The 17,454-nt window shown below is 36.5% G+C and overlaps 1 protein-coding gene across 2 annotated transcripts in view; it reads right to left on the bottom strand.

Moving 5' to 3' along the window:
- Positions 1 to 8,347: 8,347 nt before the first annotated feature.
- Positions 8,348 to 17,454, bottom strand: part of Timp (Tissue inhibitor of metalloproteases) — an 81,526-nt gene continuing 72,419 nt past the window's right edge. For both annotated transcript variants that reach the window (XM_071691745.1, XM_071691746.1), the window contains exons 4-6: positions 16,402 to 16,626; positions 15,763 to 15,861; positions 8,348 to 14,819 (exon numbers count right to left, since the gene is read on the bottom strand). In XM_071691745.1, coding sequence (XP_071547846.1) covers positions 14,568 to 14,819; positions 15,763 to 15,861; positions 16,402 to 16,626 — 576 coding nt within the window. In that variant the 3' untranslated portion in view covers positions 8,348 to 14,567. The remainder of the gene's footprint in view (positions 14,820 to 15,762; positions 15,862 to 16,401; positions 16,627 to 17,454) is intronic.

The raw sequence follows: 17,454 nt of genomic DNA, 5'->3' as shown, positions 1-17,454 counted from the left end.
TGAAACACGTTGTGTTCCCTTAAGTGTAAAACCCGCTCCATGTGTATTTCATTACACGCTGTAATTAGTCTTTACGCTTGGCATCCAATATGACGGATGAAAAGTAAAATATATATACATATTAAAACGGATTACAGAGATTAATCATATTTACGTCAATTTCCCCAATTACATATTCATATATAATCATCTGTAAAAGCATTGGTCTACAGTCGAGGGGGCTCCATCTCTCGAACTATACCTATGAAGAGATTCTGTCATTAGGCAAGCCCAGCGCGTAGCGCTCACCACAGGAAAAATAGTTCACCGCGGGGAAGGCAAGTCGGCAGAAGGTGCCCGCCACTGACTGATTACCGCGTCATGCCTCAATTCTCTGCTTAAGCGTTTAGCGTCAAGATGAATAAGTTTTGGTCATGTGTCTCTCTCTAATCACTCTTGACTACCGGTGAGAGGCAATCACACACCATAATTGTTCTAAGGCACCTTGTGTCAGTACTGATATGCTTAGATAAGAGCGCGCACGTACATACGTGATTATCATATGTAGGTTACGAGAAGTTTGTTTTTTTCACAGCCGTGTTGCGCCTCCTCTCTTATCCTGGTCTGAACGTACGATGTTCTTCGTCTAGTCGTCCCTAAACCTAGTCTCCACGTACCATGTCCTTAGTCGTACGGGTAAAAGTGAGTTGTTTTAAATTCCACTGGGCGTGGCGGCGTCTACAACATTGTCTCACGTCAGAACTTACGAATTTACCTTTATCTAAATCTAAATAGACTTTTACAACGTAACTTTTCTTAATACTCTTATCATATATATATATATATATATATATATATATATATATATATATATATATATATATATATATATATATATATATATATATATATATCATCCCTGGGGATAGGGGAGAAAGAGTACTTCCCACGTATTCCCTGCGCGTCGTAGATGGCGACTAAAAGGGGAGGGAGCGGGTGGCTGGAAATCCTCCCCTCTCATTTTTTTTTTTAATTCTCCAAAAGGAGGAACAGAGAAGGGGGCTAGGTGAGGATTTCCCTCAAAGGCCTAGTCCTCTGTTCTTAACATTGCCTCGCTGATGCGGGAAATGGCGAATAGTATGAAAGAAAAGATATATATATATATATATATATATATATATATATATATATATATATATATATATATATGTGTGTGTGTGTGTGTGTGTGTGTGTGTGTGTGTGTGTGAAGACAAAGAGAGACAGTAATCAGCAGGAAGGGTACACCTTACTAGGGTGCGGCTACTAAGCGTCGTGACCTGTTTGTTCCCCAAGGCAGATACGTAATATGAATTTCGTGCATTATGCTGGTAGTGAGGGTGGAAAAGGGCCGGGCTGACATTTTACGCGCCAACAGTGAGTGACCCGCCCCCGACACTAGCGGGTACGGGGCCAGGAAAATACTTTGTGTTGAGCGAGGCTGCTGGAGCAAGACGGTGGTGTGGTGACGACATACTGGCTGGCTCGAAGGGTCGAGGCAGGTGGGGGAGGAGGGTGACAGAAGATCAGGAAACGTAATTTCTCGACAGGAAGATCTGGGTCAGGCTGACAGGCAAGCGCTGTATTCATACATTACCCAATCTAATCCAACTTACCCTGAGTCATAGATATAACCGAACCAGATAATATCATGTAACCAGAAGAATTTAAACAAACCGAACCAAAGTTTGGGTAGGTTCATACAAGGCGAAACTGCACAAACCTTTATACATGTAAACCTAGCGATACTCAACCTCCTAAAAGCAACCAATCAGATCTAAACTTATCCAGTGTGAAATTAGGTTAGGTTAGGTTAGGTTTGTTAACGATAAAATACATTGAATTTCCTTTACATTCTGTGGTTCGTCTGGTTCCAGTGAAGGCAAAAGTTGAATAATTTTTCTGAACATTCTCTAGTTCACCATTGTATTATTTTCTGTGCATTCCCTCGTATCATCTCCTTCAAGAAAAAAAGATACATATTCAACATTTTCGGTGCGTTCTCTAGTTCCTCTGGGAAGAACAAAAAAATAATATGTACATACATACATACATACATCAGCTGGGGATGAAAGTGGAAGGACAGGATAGGAATCCTGTTCAAGAGGGCCTTGACCACCGCAACCCAACCGCCAGCACTCCTGACAACCAGCACACACACACACACACACACACACCTCGCTGGTGTGCCCAGCGATCGCAACCTGGCCTATGGGGATATTCACAGCTTAAAAGGACGCGCCATCTCGATTAACTGATGAGTATTTGGAGTAACCTACTGGCTACAGTGATACTGATGGCCCTGTATAAGAGCAGTGCTAAAACAGCGCGCCTATACCAGTGTGTGTATATATATATATATATATATATATATATATATATATATATATATATAGAGAGAGAGAGAGAGAGAGAGAGAGAGAGAGAGAGAGAGAGAGAGAGAGAGAGAGGGCGGGAGCGGGATCCTGTTCATGCTGCTTGCGTCCATGATCTCTGCCACGCGGGGCCCAAACCTTAACAGTTCTTATGCATCAACTTGTTTCTGTGTCAGGTATCTCCACCTAGTGGTAAGCTCGGTCTCTCGTCTACCGCTAATATCACCGTCTCTTTATCCTTAAATATTTCTCCACCTGCTCAAGTGGAATTCCATCTGCTTATCCTTCCTACTTAAGCCTCTGTCTGCTTTTCCGTTATCTGATATTTGGTTCGTTAGTGCTTAAAATTGTTTACACGCTTGGATCCTAAATTTAAGGACGTTAGTCTTGTGTTTGTGTCACACATACAAGATCCCAGCCATAGACAGGTACCTTAAATCGACCAGCCTCCGAAGGGAGGAGGAACACCTGGGTTCAGTGTGAGCCGACTGCCAAGCCCAACGCTCGAACCTATGTGGGTTCGACCCCGGCCGGCCCGCGCTGACTCATGGAGTTACGCTAACCAATACACCGTGTGTGTTAATGACTTGTTTGTCTGCTTATGAATTCTTGTGTTTGCTTGCCTATTGTTGCAAGGATGCGTGTCTATTATTTGTAAGTGTATTTGTGACAATATATGTTTGCGTATGAATGTAATTACCTACTTGTGCAATAAGGGGAGAGAATTGTACACCCTTGAGGCCCCTTACCTTAATTTTCTGTACAATCAAGTAGCTCATCAAACACTTATGTACTGACCGCATCCATAGCTTGCCCACAGTAATAGTGTCAAAGACGTTCGTGTATATTCCCCATAAAATCATCACAATGGTCCTCAGGTATAAGTGTTGAAATCTCCAGGAGTTTCGCTTTGCATGTGTTGACCTGATTTGGTGGAATTTGCAAATAGCCACAACCTCACGATTATTCACACATTTTACCATCAACAATACGTTTAAAAAGGGATATCTACACATTATACGAACATAAATTGTGTTATCTGTTCTAATGTTGAGGAGTATGTTATGTAAGGTTGAACTACTCAAATGTCACCTGGCTGCCGCTACCTCTCTCATACCCTTACCTTGTTCATCACGGAATCATACTTCATTTTCTATCGAGCAGTGCGTACGTCTTAACCTATCACGACTCTCCTCACCCCAATGGAGATGCAATCACCATGTGAAGGAAAGAATTCTCCTGTCGGGACGCGAATTTGTACAAGTGACTCTTCATCGAGTGATTCAAGACCAGACCAGTCCAGAGTTGGAGACGTCAGATTCCCACAGTGAGTTCTTTGAAAAAAAATATAATAATCCACAAGTTTTAATATGTTTCATCTCTTGAATTTATATTGATATTTTTTTTTTTCATTTTCATTATACAGTTATTTATGTCAAAAGACTCTCTTCAGACCTCGCTCTGCACTCTACATAACAGCGAAGGATCATATATGTAATGTTATGAGTGGAACAAGTCCCCGTCATACCTTAATTAAGCCCTTACTAACAATCTTGAATACTACCCAAGTCATCCACATACCCCACACAACAATACGAACAAGACATATCAACATACAAGTTATACGGAAGAGTATTTGAACAGCAGAATACATGAAGATGAATGAGCGTTTACGTTCTACCTGCTTTATGTCAACACACAAGATGTCCCTTCCACCGTCAACTCATCCCTGCGATGGATAGCCATGTCGTCCTTGAGCCGGCAGCAACTCGTCTTGGTGCCTTTCATTCTACCCAACTTCAGGTTACCGTGACGTCTTTGCCTCCACTGCCCTCCTAACCAAAACGTATTACAATAAAAATGATAAATCAGCTTTAAATCATTATCATAATGAATGAATTCTATCAACATACCTCACCAATGAATCAACACTGGATTATGATTTTGTTTCCAACCTCAGCAATAAACAATCAAGACATATCTGCAACAGGGTAAGAACGCCACAATATATATATATATATATATATATATATATATATATATATATATATATATATATATCAAACTTCACATCACTCATAAGTGGTAGATTTCCCGACAACCTTGTCATTTACCATTCAGTCATTACGCTTCCTAAGTGACAGGATTTTAATATGTCCAAAATTCTTATCTTTCCCTCTAATTCTGCACCTATCCCATAGATATGGCGTACTATGAAAATATCTAGTGTATGCCTGCCATGCTAACGGAAAAAAAAGTCCAAAACCAAACTCTATAATGTCCTTTAATCTTGATATATGATCAACCTTTACATGCCATTTAATCCTAAATATCATATTATCATACAAAGAAACAGTAAGTTGTGCACACTGCCTATCGTCCTGCAAATACAGTAAAATCAGGAAATGAGACGAAGTTTTTTTCATGTTAAGTGATAACATAAAATGCTTTTGATTAAATTGTGACGAAATTCTGTTCGGAACATACTATGAAATGAATAACTTTCACTTACAAAATTAGATACTTAAGTAATGAAAAAAAATCTTTTCCTAATGACATTTAATGTACGCTTACTGGAAACTGTAAATTAAGATCTTCATATCCAAATTCATAAAATCCTAATCTATTTTGAGCAAGGCTTATTGCTACACATTAATTCCCTATCTAACTACCCACAAGCTATGTATATTGGGTTAACGGAACTTACCTCAGGATATGTATAACGGGTCCTTACGTAACTTACCTCTGGCTATGTATACTATGCATACCTAACTTACCTCTGGCTAGACACAGTGGCTCCTCACCTAACTTACCTCTTGCTAGACACACTGGCTCCCTACCTAACTTGCCTCTGGTTAGACACACTGGGTCCTTAACCTAACTTAATTCGACGCCAACATATTAGTCTCTATGACTACCCAGCTACGCGAATGCCTACAGTTAAGTGTTAGAATCTGATTGAAAATCTCTCTACTAGCATATATATATATATATATATATATATATATATATATATATATATATATATATATATATATATATATATATATAAGTTTTACAAGAGCAAGAATACTACTAATACAAAAAACCTTTTCTAACGCAATCTAATTTACTGTACAGATTGCTACTGATGGAAAAGATCTACTGAAATCTATCGAATTCATCGTGACAGAATCAACCTTGACACCAATGACTTGGAAATCGCTGCGCCGTTAGAGAACTACCAATTACCTGATAATAACAGTTTCCCGGTAGAGTAATTCGTACCCCTAAGCACCAATGTGATGTTTGGTATCCCCTACCCAAGGCTTGTGTGTGGGTATTTAATTTCAAATATCACGAATGACCTAACTTAGGATGAGGCAAGGAAGCTAGCTAGCTGTCTCTTGTATCCATGACCAAGTCTCTGGGATACGCTACAATCTAGGCTGGTTCACTTTTTATTTCGCCTCACGAATATGCCATCATCCAGTCAGCGGAGCCACCATTTTTCTCCATTCCAGTTTATCCTGTTTTTCGAAATTCAAGGATGTCCGGTATATAGTGTTTCCCTGATATCACCACTACGCTAGATAATAAAACAAACCCTTTGCTGATGAAAAATGACGAAAACCAAAGCTTCCTCACGATTTGCGATAAGACAAAAAAGGACGATGTTCCAATGTTTACTCTGTGTTACCCTTAGTCAACTAGTGACCGGGAGCTAAACCAGTTATGATTCCTAACCAGCAACTCGAGACAGTACTTATATCTAATACCACATAAAGTCTTAATGTACTTAAATATCTTACCAAAACTGCAATGTACTCCAGTATCTCATCAAAATGAATACGATTATACAGGGGTGTGACTGTCATATGCGTATTTTGCCTTTCCCTTATGGTGATGGCAATTAATAATAGAAAACGGAACGTTACGGAAACTCCCCGTGCTCTTTTAATCTATTTCTACAGGGACTTTATAAAGTGAAAGATCTTAACACAACTGGCTCTCCTTTTATGGTTCTTTAAACCGTAAACACCTACGAATATTAAATATGCAAAGTGAAATACTGACACCCTCGTCTTGATAAAGTATGATTTAGCGCAGTATAATGGAGTTGTTTGAATTGCATTCAAGAAAGTGGACTCTACCTTAAAAGAGTAACAATGGTGCAATTCAAGCCAATTTGTTGCTAGAACTCCATTGTAAATGTACCCAAGCTTCAGAGATCACTAGAAGGAGTGATTTGCTGCTGTTCACTGGCGCAAGTGGATGTCAGCTTACTGGTGGAAGTGGATCACAGATTTAAGCTGGTGTATGTACATTTCTTCTTTCCACTGCTAGTGGATCCTTGGTGTACAATGTGATAAGTATATCCGAACTGCGCAAAGCAATCTACTTATCTACTGTTCCTGCCATTTTGTCAAAAGGCCGGGCTAGCACGGCCTGAAAATCTAGTTAAGAAGAATGAGTTGTGCGAGTCAAGTGTTGTCAACTGTTATGTATAACAAGGAGAGACTGCTTGTTTGTGGATAGAATGCAAGTAGTCCAAGTGTGGGTGAGCCAGAAAGACAGCTACCTGGGTCAGAGGAGTGCAACTTGACAACCACTAAAGTGGTGGCTCACTAAGGAGCTGTCACTAACCCTCCCAATGCTCGGGCGGGCAGAACCAGTAATACAATATGCCTCCCTGGTCGTTGGATGTGGGTAGTACTAGTAATACACCTCTCCAATACATCCACTCTCTTCTGTTCTTTTGTATTTGGGGCCCATAACTTAGCACTGTCGGGACTATTACACCATCAAACATACTCATCTTTCCCCTCACCGATGGTGACCTCTCTTTCCACAAATTCCTCTTGAGCTTCCACACTTTCACCCACTGCTATGTACACACCCAGTTACCATAGTAATAATAATAATAATTAGTAATAACAATAATAATAATGTGTAAATAATTACAATAATGATAAGAATGGGCTGGAAAACCACCCCTCCAGTTCTACTTTTCCAAGAGGGAACAGAGAAGGGGACCAAGTGAGGATTTTCTGTTCTTGATGCTACCAAGCTAATGTAGGGATTGGGGAATATGAAAAAATAACAATAACAACAATAATAATAATTGCCACAATCACCATCATTATTCAATCAGCCTTTCTGCATCATAGTGTCTTTTCTTTCAAATGTCCAAGTTAAAAAGTAATGCTGAAAACATTGGAAAGAATCAATGATCATGATCTTGTCATCATATGTGAAGCTACTTCTAGCTTGCACTGAGATCCGTGAATACATTATGTTCAGTGAAAGAGGGTAAGCTCACACGATTTACAAGAGAAAAAATTATGTAAGGAAGAAAAGTTACAGGAAAATAATACAAGCAAAGACAGAGGATAAATATGAAGTATGGAGTCTAGTGTGACACACCATTAACAATGCTGAAATATATATGAGAGGGAAAAAATCCCCTCATGGATAGAATATAATTCTTCAATAAGTTGAAATTTTGCTGATTGTAAATCAACCAAAATTATCCACAAAAGTTATCAGAATTAGAATTCTGCACAACTATCTCCTGCATGTCATAAAAGGCAACTGAGAGGGCGAGGAGCAGCAAGCTGGAAATCCTCCTCTCCCGTGTGTCTTTCTAAAAGATGGGCACAGAAAAGAGCCAAGTGAAGATTCTTTCCTAATGGGCTTAGCCATCTATTCTTGACACTACTTCACAAATGAGAAAAAGAATGAACACCTTTGAAAGAAAAATCAACAAAAATATCAATGCATCTACTCCTAGAAAAGTACTACCGCATACTGAAATACAATCTACACTAATAAACGAAATGAATCTGTTATCGACTACAATTTACTTTACAAGTATATCTTTAATATGGAACCAGATATACTATTTTGGAAGACTATTAGCCAAAAATATAAGGAATACATGGCATAAGCTAGGTTACTTAGTTAAATTCATCGAGAGGTGACTGACCTTTAATCCAGCTACATCTTTACAGTTTCCTGGTGAAACAATAAACTTAAAAGAAGCATCTCATTCTCACACATATGCTGAAGTAACTATTACCCGGTATACAATAAATGTATCCTGTTTGTCTTACTGTTTGTCACCAATAATGTAAAAAAACAGCAAATACATTATCATCCATGAGAAGATTAGAAAATTAAGTCCCTTATGAAATCTGAAATATAATTTGCAAAAACAATTAAAAAATTGCTATACATAATCTGTTAAAATAATTCATATATAATCCCATAAAAATATCAAAAACTACCTGTACTCTTTAAAAATTCTCAGTGCAGTGTTAACATCATGTATAAGATATATTTCAGTGGTTTTTCAGTTGTAAGCAACTGGTCATCAGCTTTCAAAATACCAATCATATGTAAAGACTGAAGAAGGCTCTTTCTGAATGGATATTCAACTGCATAATAATACATCAAGTAGGGCTCACCACTACATGAACCATTTGTAGACTGGGGATACCAAGTCATGGAAGATCCTACATTTATACACAGACACAATTTTGAGAAACAATTCTGTATACATCCTCAGCCATAAACCACTTGATAACATATGTATTCTCTCCACACCAATACTTAAAGCTATAAACAATTATTCCCTTAATTCAAAATGCATTACACAAGTATTTTTCTTTGCTTATCAAATCAATGCATATGGTATTCCTTACTTATAATTACCATGTCATTTAATTTTAAATTTGCTCATTCTATTACATATTCATCAGTCCCTCATATAACTTTTCTTCATGAACTTCCCTGTGCTTTACTTTGTGGATTTAGGCTTATATTCATGATCCACTTGACGAAACTTACATATACAATTGTAAAGAAGATTATAGCCACAATTATCTTACAAGAGCATTTAAAATAAATTCAATTAGGCTACAAATAATTTTCAATCTCATATTCATTGTACAAATGAAAAGGAAAAGCTTCTAAGCCCACTAATGTATTCTTGTTACATATTTGTATTTTTGTGATGATTTAGAACTAGAAAGCAGTTTTGTAAGTACTGTAAATACCAAAGAATGATTTTACCTATTATGTATGTATGCCCCTTCCATCATTCACAGAAACTGGCACATACGAACTGCAACCAAACATTTTGGACTGTGTACATCTTCAAGGGTCAAAGATTAAACTCCAATAAATTGGTGTGACTATTCCGTAAGTGCAGCAGTCCCTGCCTATCTGCTTGTACATGAATACAGGAATCAGTGAAAGCTGATAGTTGTCTCAGCAAGCCTATTTAAGATGGAAAGTATAAATGGGAAAGTTAGATACTACAAGACAGACTGACATCATTCCAACAGTTTGTACGGTACATGAGAGTGAGGCAACAGTCAATAAAACAGGGCCAGATCTACATAGGCATGATATCAATATGCCTAGAAATACTTTTCAACTGCTTTTCATGCTACACAGTAATAGTTCTTCAAGGAAATATCAAAGACTGGCTCTTCTCAATTCTCACAAATTCAACACACAGAAATCTCAGACTACAAAAAAATTTGGGAATATCCTTTAAAATTCTGTGGAACTTCCAAAATAGTAAAAATGATCTTGCTAAAATGATACATGTCCTTGAAAAGTCTGCCATCAGGTTTTTTTGGAAAATTCATCTCATTTGGTCTTCTTTCTTATCTCCTTTAACTTACCAATGCCGTTAAACTATGGCAAACGTGCTGAAGTAACCAGATCTCAATCCTTCCTCCTTAGTGATCAAGTACTACAGAGCTCTGTTCTTACCTCTTCCTTCTTTTATCAATTGACTCTTTTCCCAATGACCACAAACAAGTTCATGTGCAAGAGAACTCTTCACCTTCTACTGCTCTATGCAGGCCTTCACCCATCCCATACATATTGCATAAACAACTTCATTCTTTTGTAGTCTTACAGCCACCAACCACTGATAAAATTCACATCATAACATTGAATTCATAGAGAACCTATGCTCTAATTCTTTTCATAAACACACTTTTCAACTTTAACTGTACCCTATATATCAAAATTCTTGGAATTCTTTTTTTCTTTTGTGGAACTCAATTTCCACCAATGTTCCTACTTCTACAATATAGCCTGCAAGTTTCAAGGGGAGAAAATAATATCTTTATCACCTCTCCCATAAAGTAAAAAGCAAGTTCCACATGAATACAGAGTGCAGTACAAGTACAACACTAAGGAGTTTCTGCGACTAAGCACACGTCCTTTGGTTTGGCATACAGCAGGAAAGTTTATTGGATAAAAAAAGGAGAAAACTTACCCTATACCATTAGAAAATATCTGATTTAAAGTGGCATGTCCACTCTAAAAACTAGATAATTTTTATCTGCTGTAACATATAGAATACACTGTTATCAATATAGGTAAACCAAGTGGTTTTTATTATTCTTTGGAGGACATACATACATATTTTACACACATCCCATGGCTAATATAAATCTCTTATTTATATGGTAATGTGCACAGCAAAACCCTGCGAGTCCAAATACAGTTTCATTTTACTTAAGCTCTGCTAACAATTAAGAGATTGCTTACAATACTGTATAAGTGTAAACAAAGTCTTTATTATCAGTCTGTTAATTTGCAATATGTTTCACTTAATCATACCATCAAAATATATACATAAAACATACATCACCAACTATCAATACCAGCCACTGGCTATCTAGTTGCAATCACCTTGTAATTTGTACACTTAAAATAATCTTGTGATGAAACAGCATTCTGAAGAAAATTCCCTTGACAAGGTTATAAGAGATAATGCGATTTATCATATTTTCTACTTGTACTGAAACAGCTGGAGATTCTGCATGGGATGACTAACTTTAAATGAAGGGAAGATAATCTTGTGATGAAACAGCATTCTGGAGAAAATTCCCTCGTCAAAGTTATGAGAAAATGCAATTAATCATATTTTCTACTTGTGCTGAAACAGCTGGAGGTTCTGCATTGGATGACTAACTTTAAAGGAAAGGAATCACTAGCAATATGGAGAGAGAGATCATACTAAAGTTTGGTACAAGGTGTGGATTGTCTAGTTCTACAGTAATTTTTTGGCACTGAGTAAATGTGGGGAGCTCAGCAAGATATCATCAGCAGAGGTCAAACGTCAACTGTTTATGGATTTAAGAAGACTGCGATAAGACTGGATATTACCTTTCTCAATCTATATACAAATGAATGCTTTTCCCAAATAAAACTTGGCAGGGTAACTTGGGTAGATCTACCTATTTACTTAAAAAGAAAAAAAATCTTTACATAGCTTCCCACTTTCTGAGGAGTGACAATTCCCTAAGTGAGAAGAGTTAACTTAAAAAAAAAAAAAGAAAAAAAAACACCTGTAATCCCTAACCATGTGTAGGGTATAACCTCGTTTCTTGGGGTTCATGTGTATAGCCTAATTCAGCAATATAATCTAACATTTCTGTCCAAAAGCATATTTGGAAATCTTTTATACACTGACATCAATTTCAGTTAAACAAAGTGGGGTTCAGAAAGATTTCCCTCTTCTCTCATCCCTATACGAGAAACAGAAGGAGCAAACAGAGGACTTTCTTTTGAAAGCTCAGATCCTGATGCTAACTTATTGAGGCAGAATAGGAAAAGTACATAGGTGACTTGGTCAAGCATCTTTAAGATTATGAGATTAGGGTACCACCTCGATGTTACCAAGAACACATTCTTTCAGATATTGTCAAATCTACCGTTTGCTTCCTTCATTGAGCTCAGGGTTTGTCATATCTCAGCCACCAAAGTTGTAAGTGCTCCTGTCATCAGAAAACACTATATATTCTGATGTAATTACTATACCCTATGCAACATATCTTCCTCCTTTAACACAGATTATCAAAAGACTGGTGTTGCAACTTTATAGACTTTCAGAGCATCAGCCTATCACATATGGCTCAAGTGATGATATCACTACACATATTTCATCAAAAAGAACACAAGTTTATATATATCTAAAGAGGATTAATCAATTCATTCATTACCTGGAACATACATGAAGTCGATTCTAGAGGCTTCTCTTCTTTAACAGTCCAAAGTTTGACCATAATGTCTTACAATTTAGTTACTTAGACTGCTGAAAAATGCAGCTGTCAGTTCATCCATTCATCACAGCAAATTGGTAAAGTACATTTTACAGGAACTTTCTGAGTTTCATATGAATTCCTAAAGGCTTTTGCATTACCATAACATTTGTTACAAGGTACAAGCAACAAGCTGAAAATTCTCATATCCTAAATCTTAACAAAGTTCTTGCTCTTTTATCCATATGTTTCACACATACATGGAATTTTCTGAGTAAAACATGGACATGACCTTCCAGTAATTCCTATCTGTATATTAAAATAAACCTCACCTATCTGTATTCTAATTCACAAAATATTCCCATTTTTTGAAGTTCAATACAGAAACATTTTGGAGACTACATGGATTACCCTACTGTATGCAGAATATGTTATAAATGATAGAGAGGATGATCAAGCATATCAAGAGATCTGCTCCTTCCTTCACAACATTACCCTGAACTTAAGCTTTACAATCATGTACTAGAACACAACAAACAATTAAATTATGCACTAAAATTTCAAATCTCCATGTCACAAAAAAAATCTAAAATTATCATCATTCAATGATGAAAAATTACAGGGGGCTTGGTCGTAATTAGGCAGTTAATTTGTATATAACTGTCTTTACATGCTGATGCATATTCAACACTTTAAACATCGCTGAAAGTGAAGAGCGGAAAGAGTATCTAAGACCACTGAATGGACATGATGTTTACATCAAATCATCCAATTCTCTTACTCAAATAAATGTACTGGGCTTGTCTCTTGATTAACAAACCACATTCATAATACTAATATCAAAGTCTTACAAAACATGGACCTATAAAGGGGATTTAGAAATATATATTCAATACCTAAAGCTTTCTTTCAACCATTCTTTTCTAACAAAATAACTTTCTAAACAGCTTCATATTTTTTTTTGTAAAATTTATACCATATCAGGACATGACCTTTGGTGTCAAAGGACCACTGTGTTTGACATTCATCCATATCCACAATTTTTTTTTTATTTTATTCCTGAATAATATATATAAGTACCTGATGGATAAAAAGACAGAAAACAGACAGAAAGACAGACATATATATATATATATATATATATACATACAAAAACTAAAACTTAAGGCATTCCTGGGCAAAAATCTTTACTGGTCCAAGGTAGGAACTGATTCCTTTAAAATAATGGCAAGTGATAGTCATATAATCTGATATTGAAGAATACTCCACCATTTGTGACTTCCTTCCATCTTAGCACACACACACACACACACAAAAAAAAAAAAAAAAAAAAAAAAAAAAAAAAATTAGTAAAATTCATTTGCTTATTGTGTCTTTTCTTATAATATCACCAATCTCACTTAACTATACATTACTCACTAACATTCCATCTGTAAAAATTATAAACATGTGACTGGTCATATACCAAATACAAGAAATTATCAATCCATTAATATTTTTGATATTGTAATGGTTCTGATATAGGCAACTTATATTATCAACAGACTAGATTCATTCAGACCATGTATAGACATAAACCTTCACTACAAAATAAAAATAATGTATATTACCAAAAAATAAAAGTATATCTATGACTATTTTTGACATTAGCGTCAAGCAAGATATCTATAAAATATGTTAGCTTCCCTAGACACTTTGTCATGCTATATAATCAGTCAGTTCAACCATACCTATATGTCCATGACCTGTTCAACTAGACTTGAATACTACAGCTATCCTTGAGGTTACAAAGAAGTAACTTGTATGAAATTCTATGCTTTATGGATACATATGATGGTAGATTTTTAAGTAACACACAATTACAATATTATGTCTCAGAAAATTAAGATTCTTGTTGACCAGTTCTTGGATACTTGGTATTAGTATACAACAAAAATTTGTAGTTTTGTATAGCACAGTACTGCATATATTAACATGTTTAATCTACATAAATGCTCTGGGAGTTCTATGAGCTTTGTCACAGCTATGAAAATATCAACACAAGATAAAACAGACTGTGCTACCATTTCATTTAAGATATCAAATCCTTTACAAGGAGGAACCTGAAAGGTGTGCATGAAGAATCACCCATTCTTAGGTACATAGCCAATTCTTGAAATGGTTTGACGTGGCCGAAAAGGTCGCCGTGGCCTGGTTCCATGGCCTCGGATTCTCTTGTAGCCAAATCGTGAAGGCTGACGATAGCGTGGAATTCTATTGTCCTGGGTGTTGTTGGTATCAGTAGCATTTGCTCGGCCACGGAGTGTCTTCATGCAAGATGTATACAAGCGTCCACGAAGCCAGTCACAGGTTCCATCAGGGCCCCGAAGACACATCTACATGGGATAATTGGTATTTATATGCTGGTCCAAAAAAATAAAAACAACAAATTAACTGACTAATCCCACCTATCTAAAATGTGCACATATAAAAATTGTATTTCAAAAGCATCTGCAAACATTTAACATGAAGAGTATAAATCCCAAATGAAATGTAAACCCCTGTAGCTTAGAAACTTCACCCAAATTATACATTTTGGATATCGAAAAAATAAATGAAATGCAGTATACCACAATAATACAAGGTACAAGTAAAGAAATCATCACGTTGACTATTTCAAGAGCAATTCTTATATCTAAAGAGTCCTCAGAACGATTCTTGTATCTAAAGGAGTCCTCACTGAACTCTGCAAAGAGTTATTCACATATCCAAAACTCCTTTATATGCTTTTCATAATGAAACTGTGTAAAAGGTGGGCCATTTAGCAGACTATCATGTCATTATAGATCAAGGCATTTTATATACCTAATCATGGCAAATCTGAGAGTGTACTTATCTAGCAATGCCAGTGAATCTATTTCCCATGCCCAAAAAAGTTACAATATACAAAATTTTCATCAACCATCTTGGCTGCTAATCATCCCCACATCTTCCAGCATCTGACAAGACACTAATCACCAAAACCTGAAACACATTTTACAGACATCCTGAAGTCACACCTAAGATCCCACAGGTGAACTACAGTACTCATAAACCAAATGCATTCATTCACCATCTTCTTCAACCAAACTCAATCCAGCAGCTATCCTTACCATACACCAACAATGTTCACATGGACCAATGGAACTACATGAACTCTTCTCTAACCAGTTATTAAATTCTGATAACACTTAACCTGGGCTTTTTTTGACATGCTACACTATAATTCAAAGTGACAAAGACAATGATAAAAATCACTTTAATGTCTCTTCTGACCACCAGTATAACAAAAAGACTTACAGACTGTCGTCCTTGGCAGTCATTCTTTTCCCTCGATGTTTCCCAAGGACAGAAGAAGTTAGCCTTGGGACACTGCTCCCAGAAGTGACATGACATGATCTGTTGAACAAATGCCATTAATCAGTTATATCTAAAATATCTTTATCTGCATCACCAGATAAAATTCTTTAAATGTATGGTCATTACATTAATTCATTTGAAAGAATGTACTTTCAATATCAGAGCTAAGTACTAATACATTGAATCGATATATTTCTCACTTTTATACCATATTACAGTATTTAGATTTATAGGGAAATATCTAAACATGCAATGAAATTCATTAAAAGTTATATAAATGACATTATCAAAATGTCCTTAATCATTTCAAAAACCATCAAGCATAATCTCATCAACATTACAATAATATCTGATAGCATATTTTACAAGAAAACTTCATCCTATTAGAAATATTTGTCTTTCTTCCTTTCTTTCATACATGTTTGCTATTTCCTGCCTGAGCAACACAGTCTTAGATGATAAAAGATCAACAATATTACACTATCATATAAAACATTATCATGTATTATTGGGCAAACATATCCAAGCTTATATAAGAGCCTGAATTCTTTCTTTATATGAAACATTAATATACATTACCGGGCAATCACATCCAAGCTTATATAAAAGCCTGAATCCTTTTTTCATTTTTGGTGTAAGGCTTCTCATGGGTGCTGCAAAGTTACACAGGCTGACTCTGGGCTTGTTGGCCACGATATTTCCAGTAATGATATGCGAAGTGCGCGTCTTGAGCTGGGCCGCACAAGTCCCAGAGTCAGTGTAGATGAGACCTTTCTGTAGGCTGAGCTCAACTTTTTCTGAACCCTGCCAATGTATGGGGTACAAAATTAGTACTTTCCAACAATGTGAAATGAGAGTGAAATATGAAGACAGAATGAGTATGATGCTGGGGCTGAATTTTTGCTAAGTCATGTCATCTGCAACATGTACACAGATGCAAAAGGTGTCTCTTCAAAACATACAAATGCTTTGGTAAATCACAGCTGTCTCTATGTACAACATTTACATATAAGTGACTTTTGAGGTAAGTGGTGCACTCATGGGGTGCAGTCACTGAGAAACAATGGTCTACAAGGATGACGGTGAACATACATATTGTATTAAAATGACGGTGAACATACATACTGTATTACAATGACAGTGAAAATACATATCATATTACATAGCGAATCTTGCCGCAAGTTCTACACACATACACATATATATATATAAATATACATCAATGAAGAACTGGAGGGTTCTCTTCTGGGATTATTACTCTTTTTGATCTATGTGAACGACTTGCCTGAGGGTGTGGACTCCTACCTGACCACGTTTGCAGATGCTGCAAAGGTCACAAAGGATGTGAAGATCATTGTATTAACTTACAAGGGGGTCTTGACACACTCCATCAACTTACATGGGAAACCTGACAGATTCCATTGACAAGGGAACCTTAACAGTCTCTAAAGTTGGCCTAATATATTGGTGGTGAAGTTCAACTCAAGTAAATGTACTTCAGTGAGAATGGGTCACAATAAAAGAAAGCCTTGTTATGATCACTATCTAGCAGGAAAAAAACTCCAAGAATATATGTGTGAGAGGGACTTGGAAGTTGATATCATTCATAACTTGTTATCATAGACCCGCAAT

This window comes from Panulirus ornatus, chromosome 51 (genome assembly GCF_036320965.1).
Source record: "Panulirus ornatus isolate Po-2019 chromosome 51, ASM3632096v1, whole genome shotgun sequence".
Taxonomy (NCBI): domain Eukaryota; kingdom Metazoa; phylum Arthropoda; class Malacostraca; order Decapoda; family Palinuridae; genus Panulirus; species Panulirus ornatus.
The sequence above is the reverse complement of the archived record's forward strand: the minus strand, read 5'-3'. Positions and strand labels throughout refer to the sequence as shown.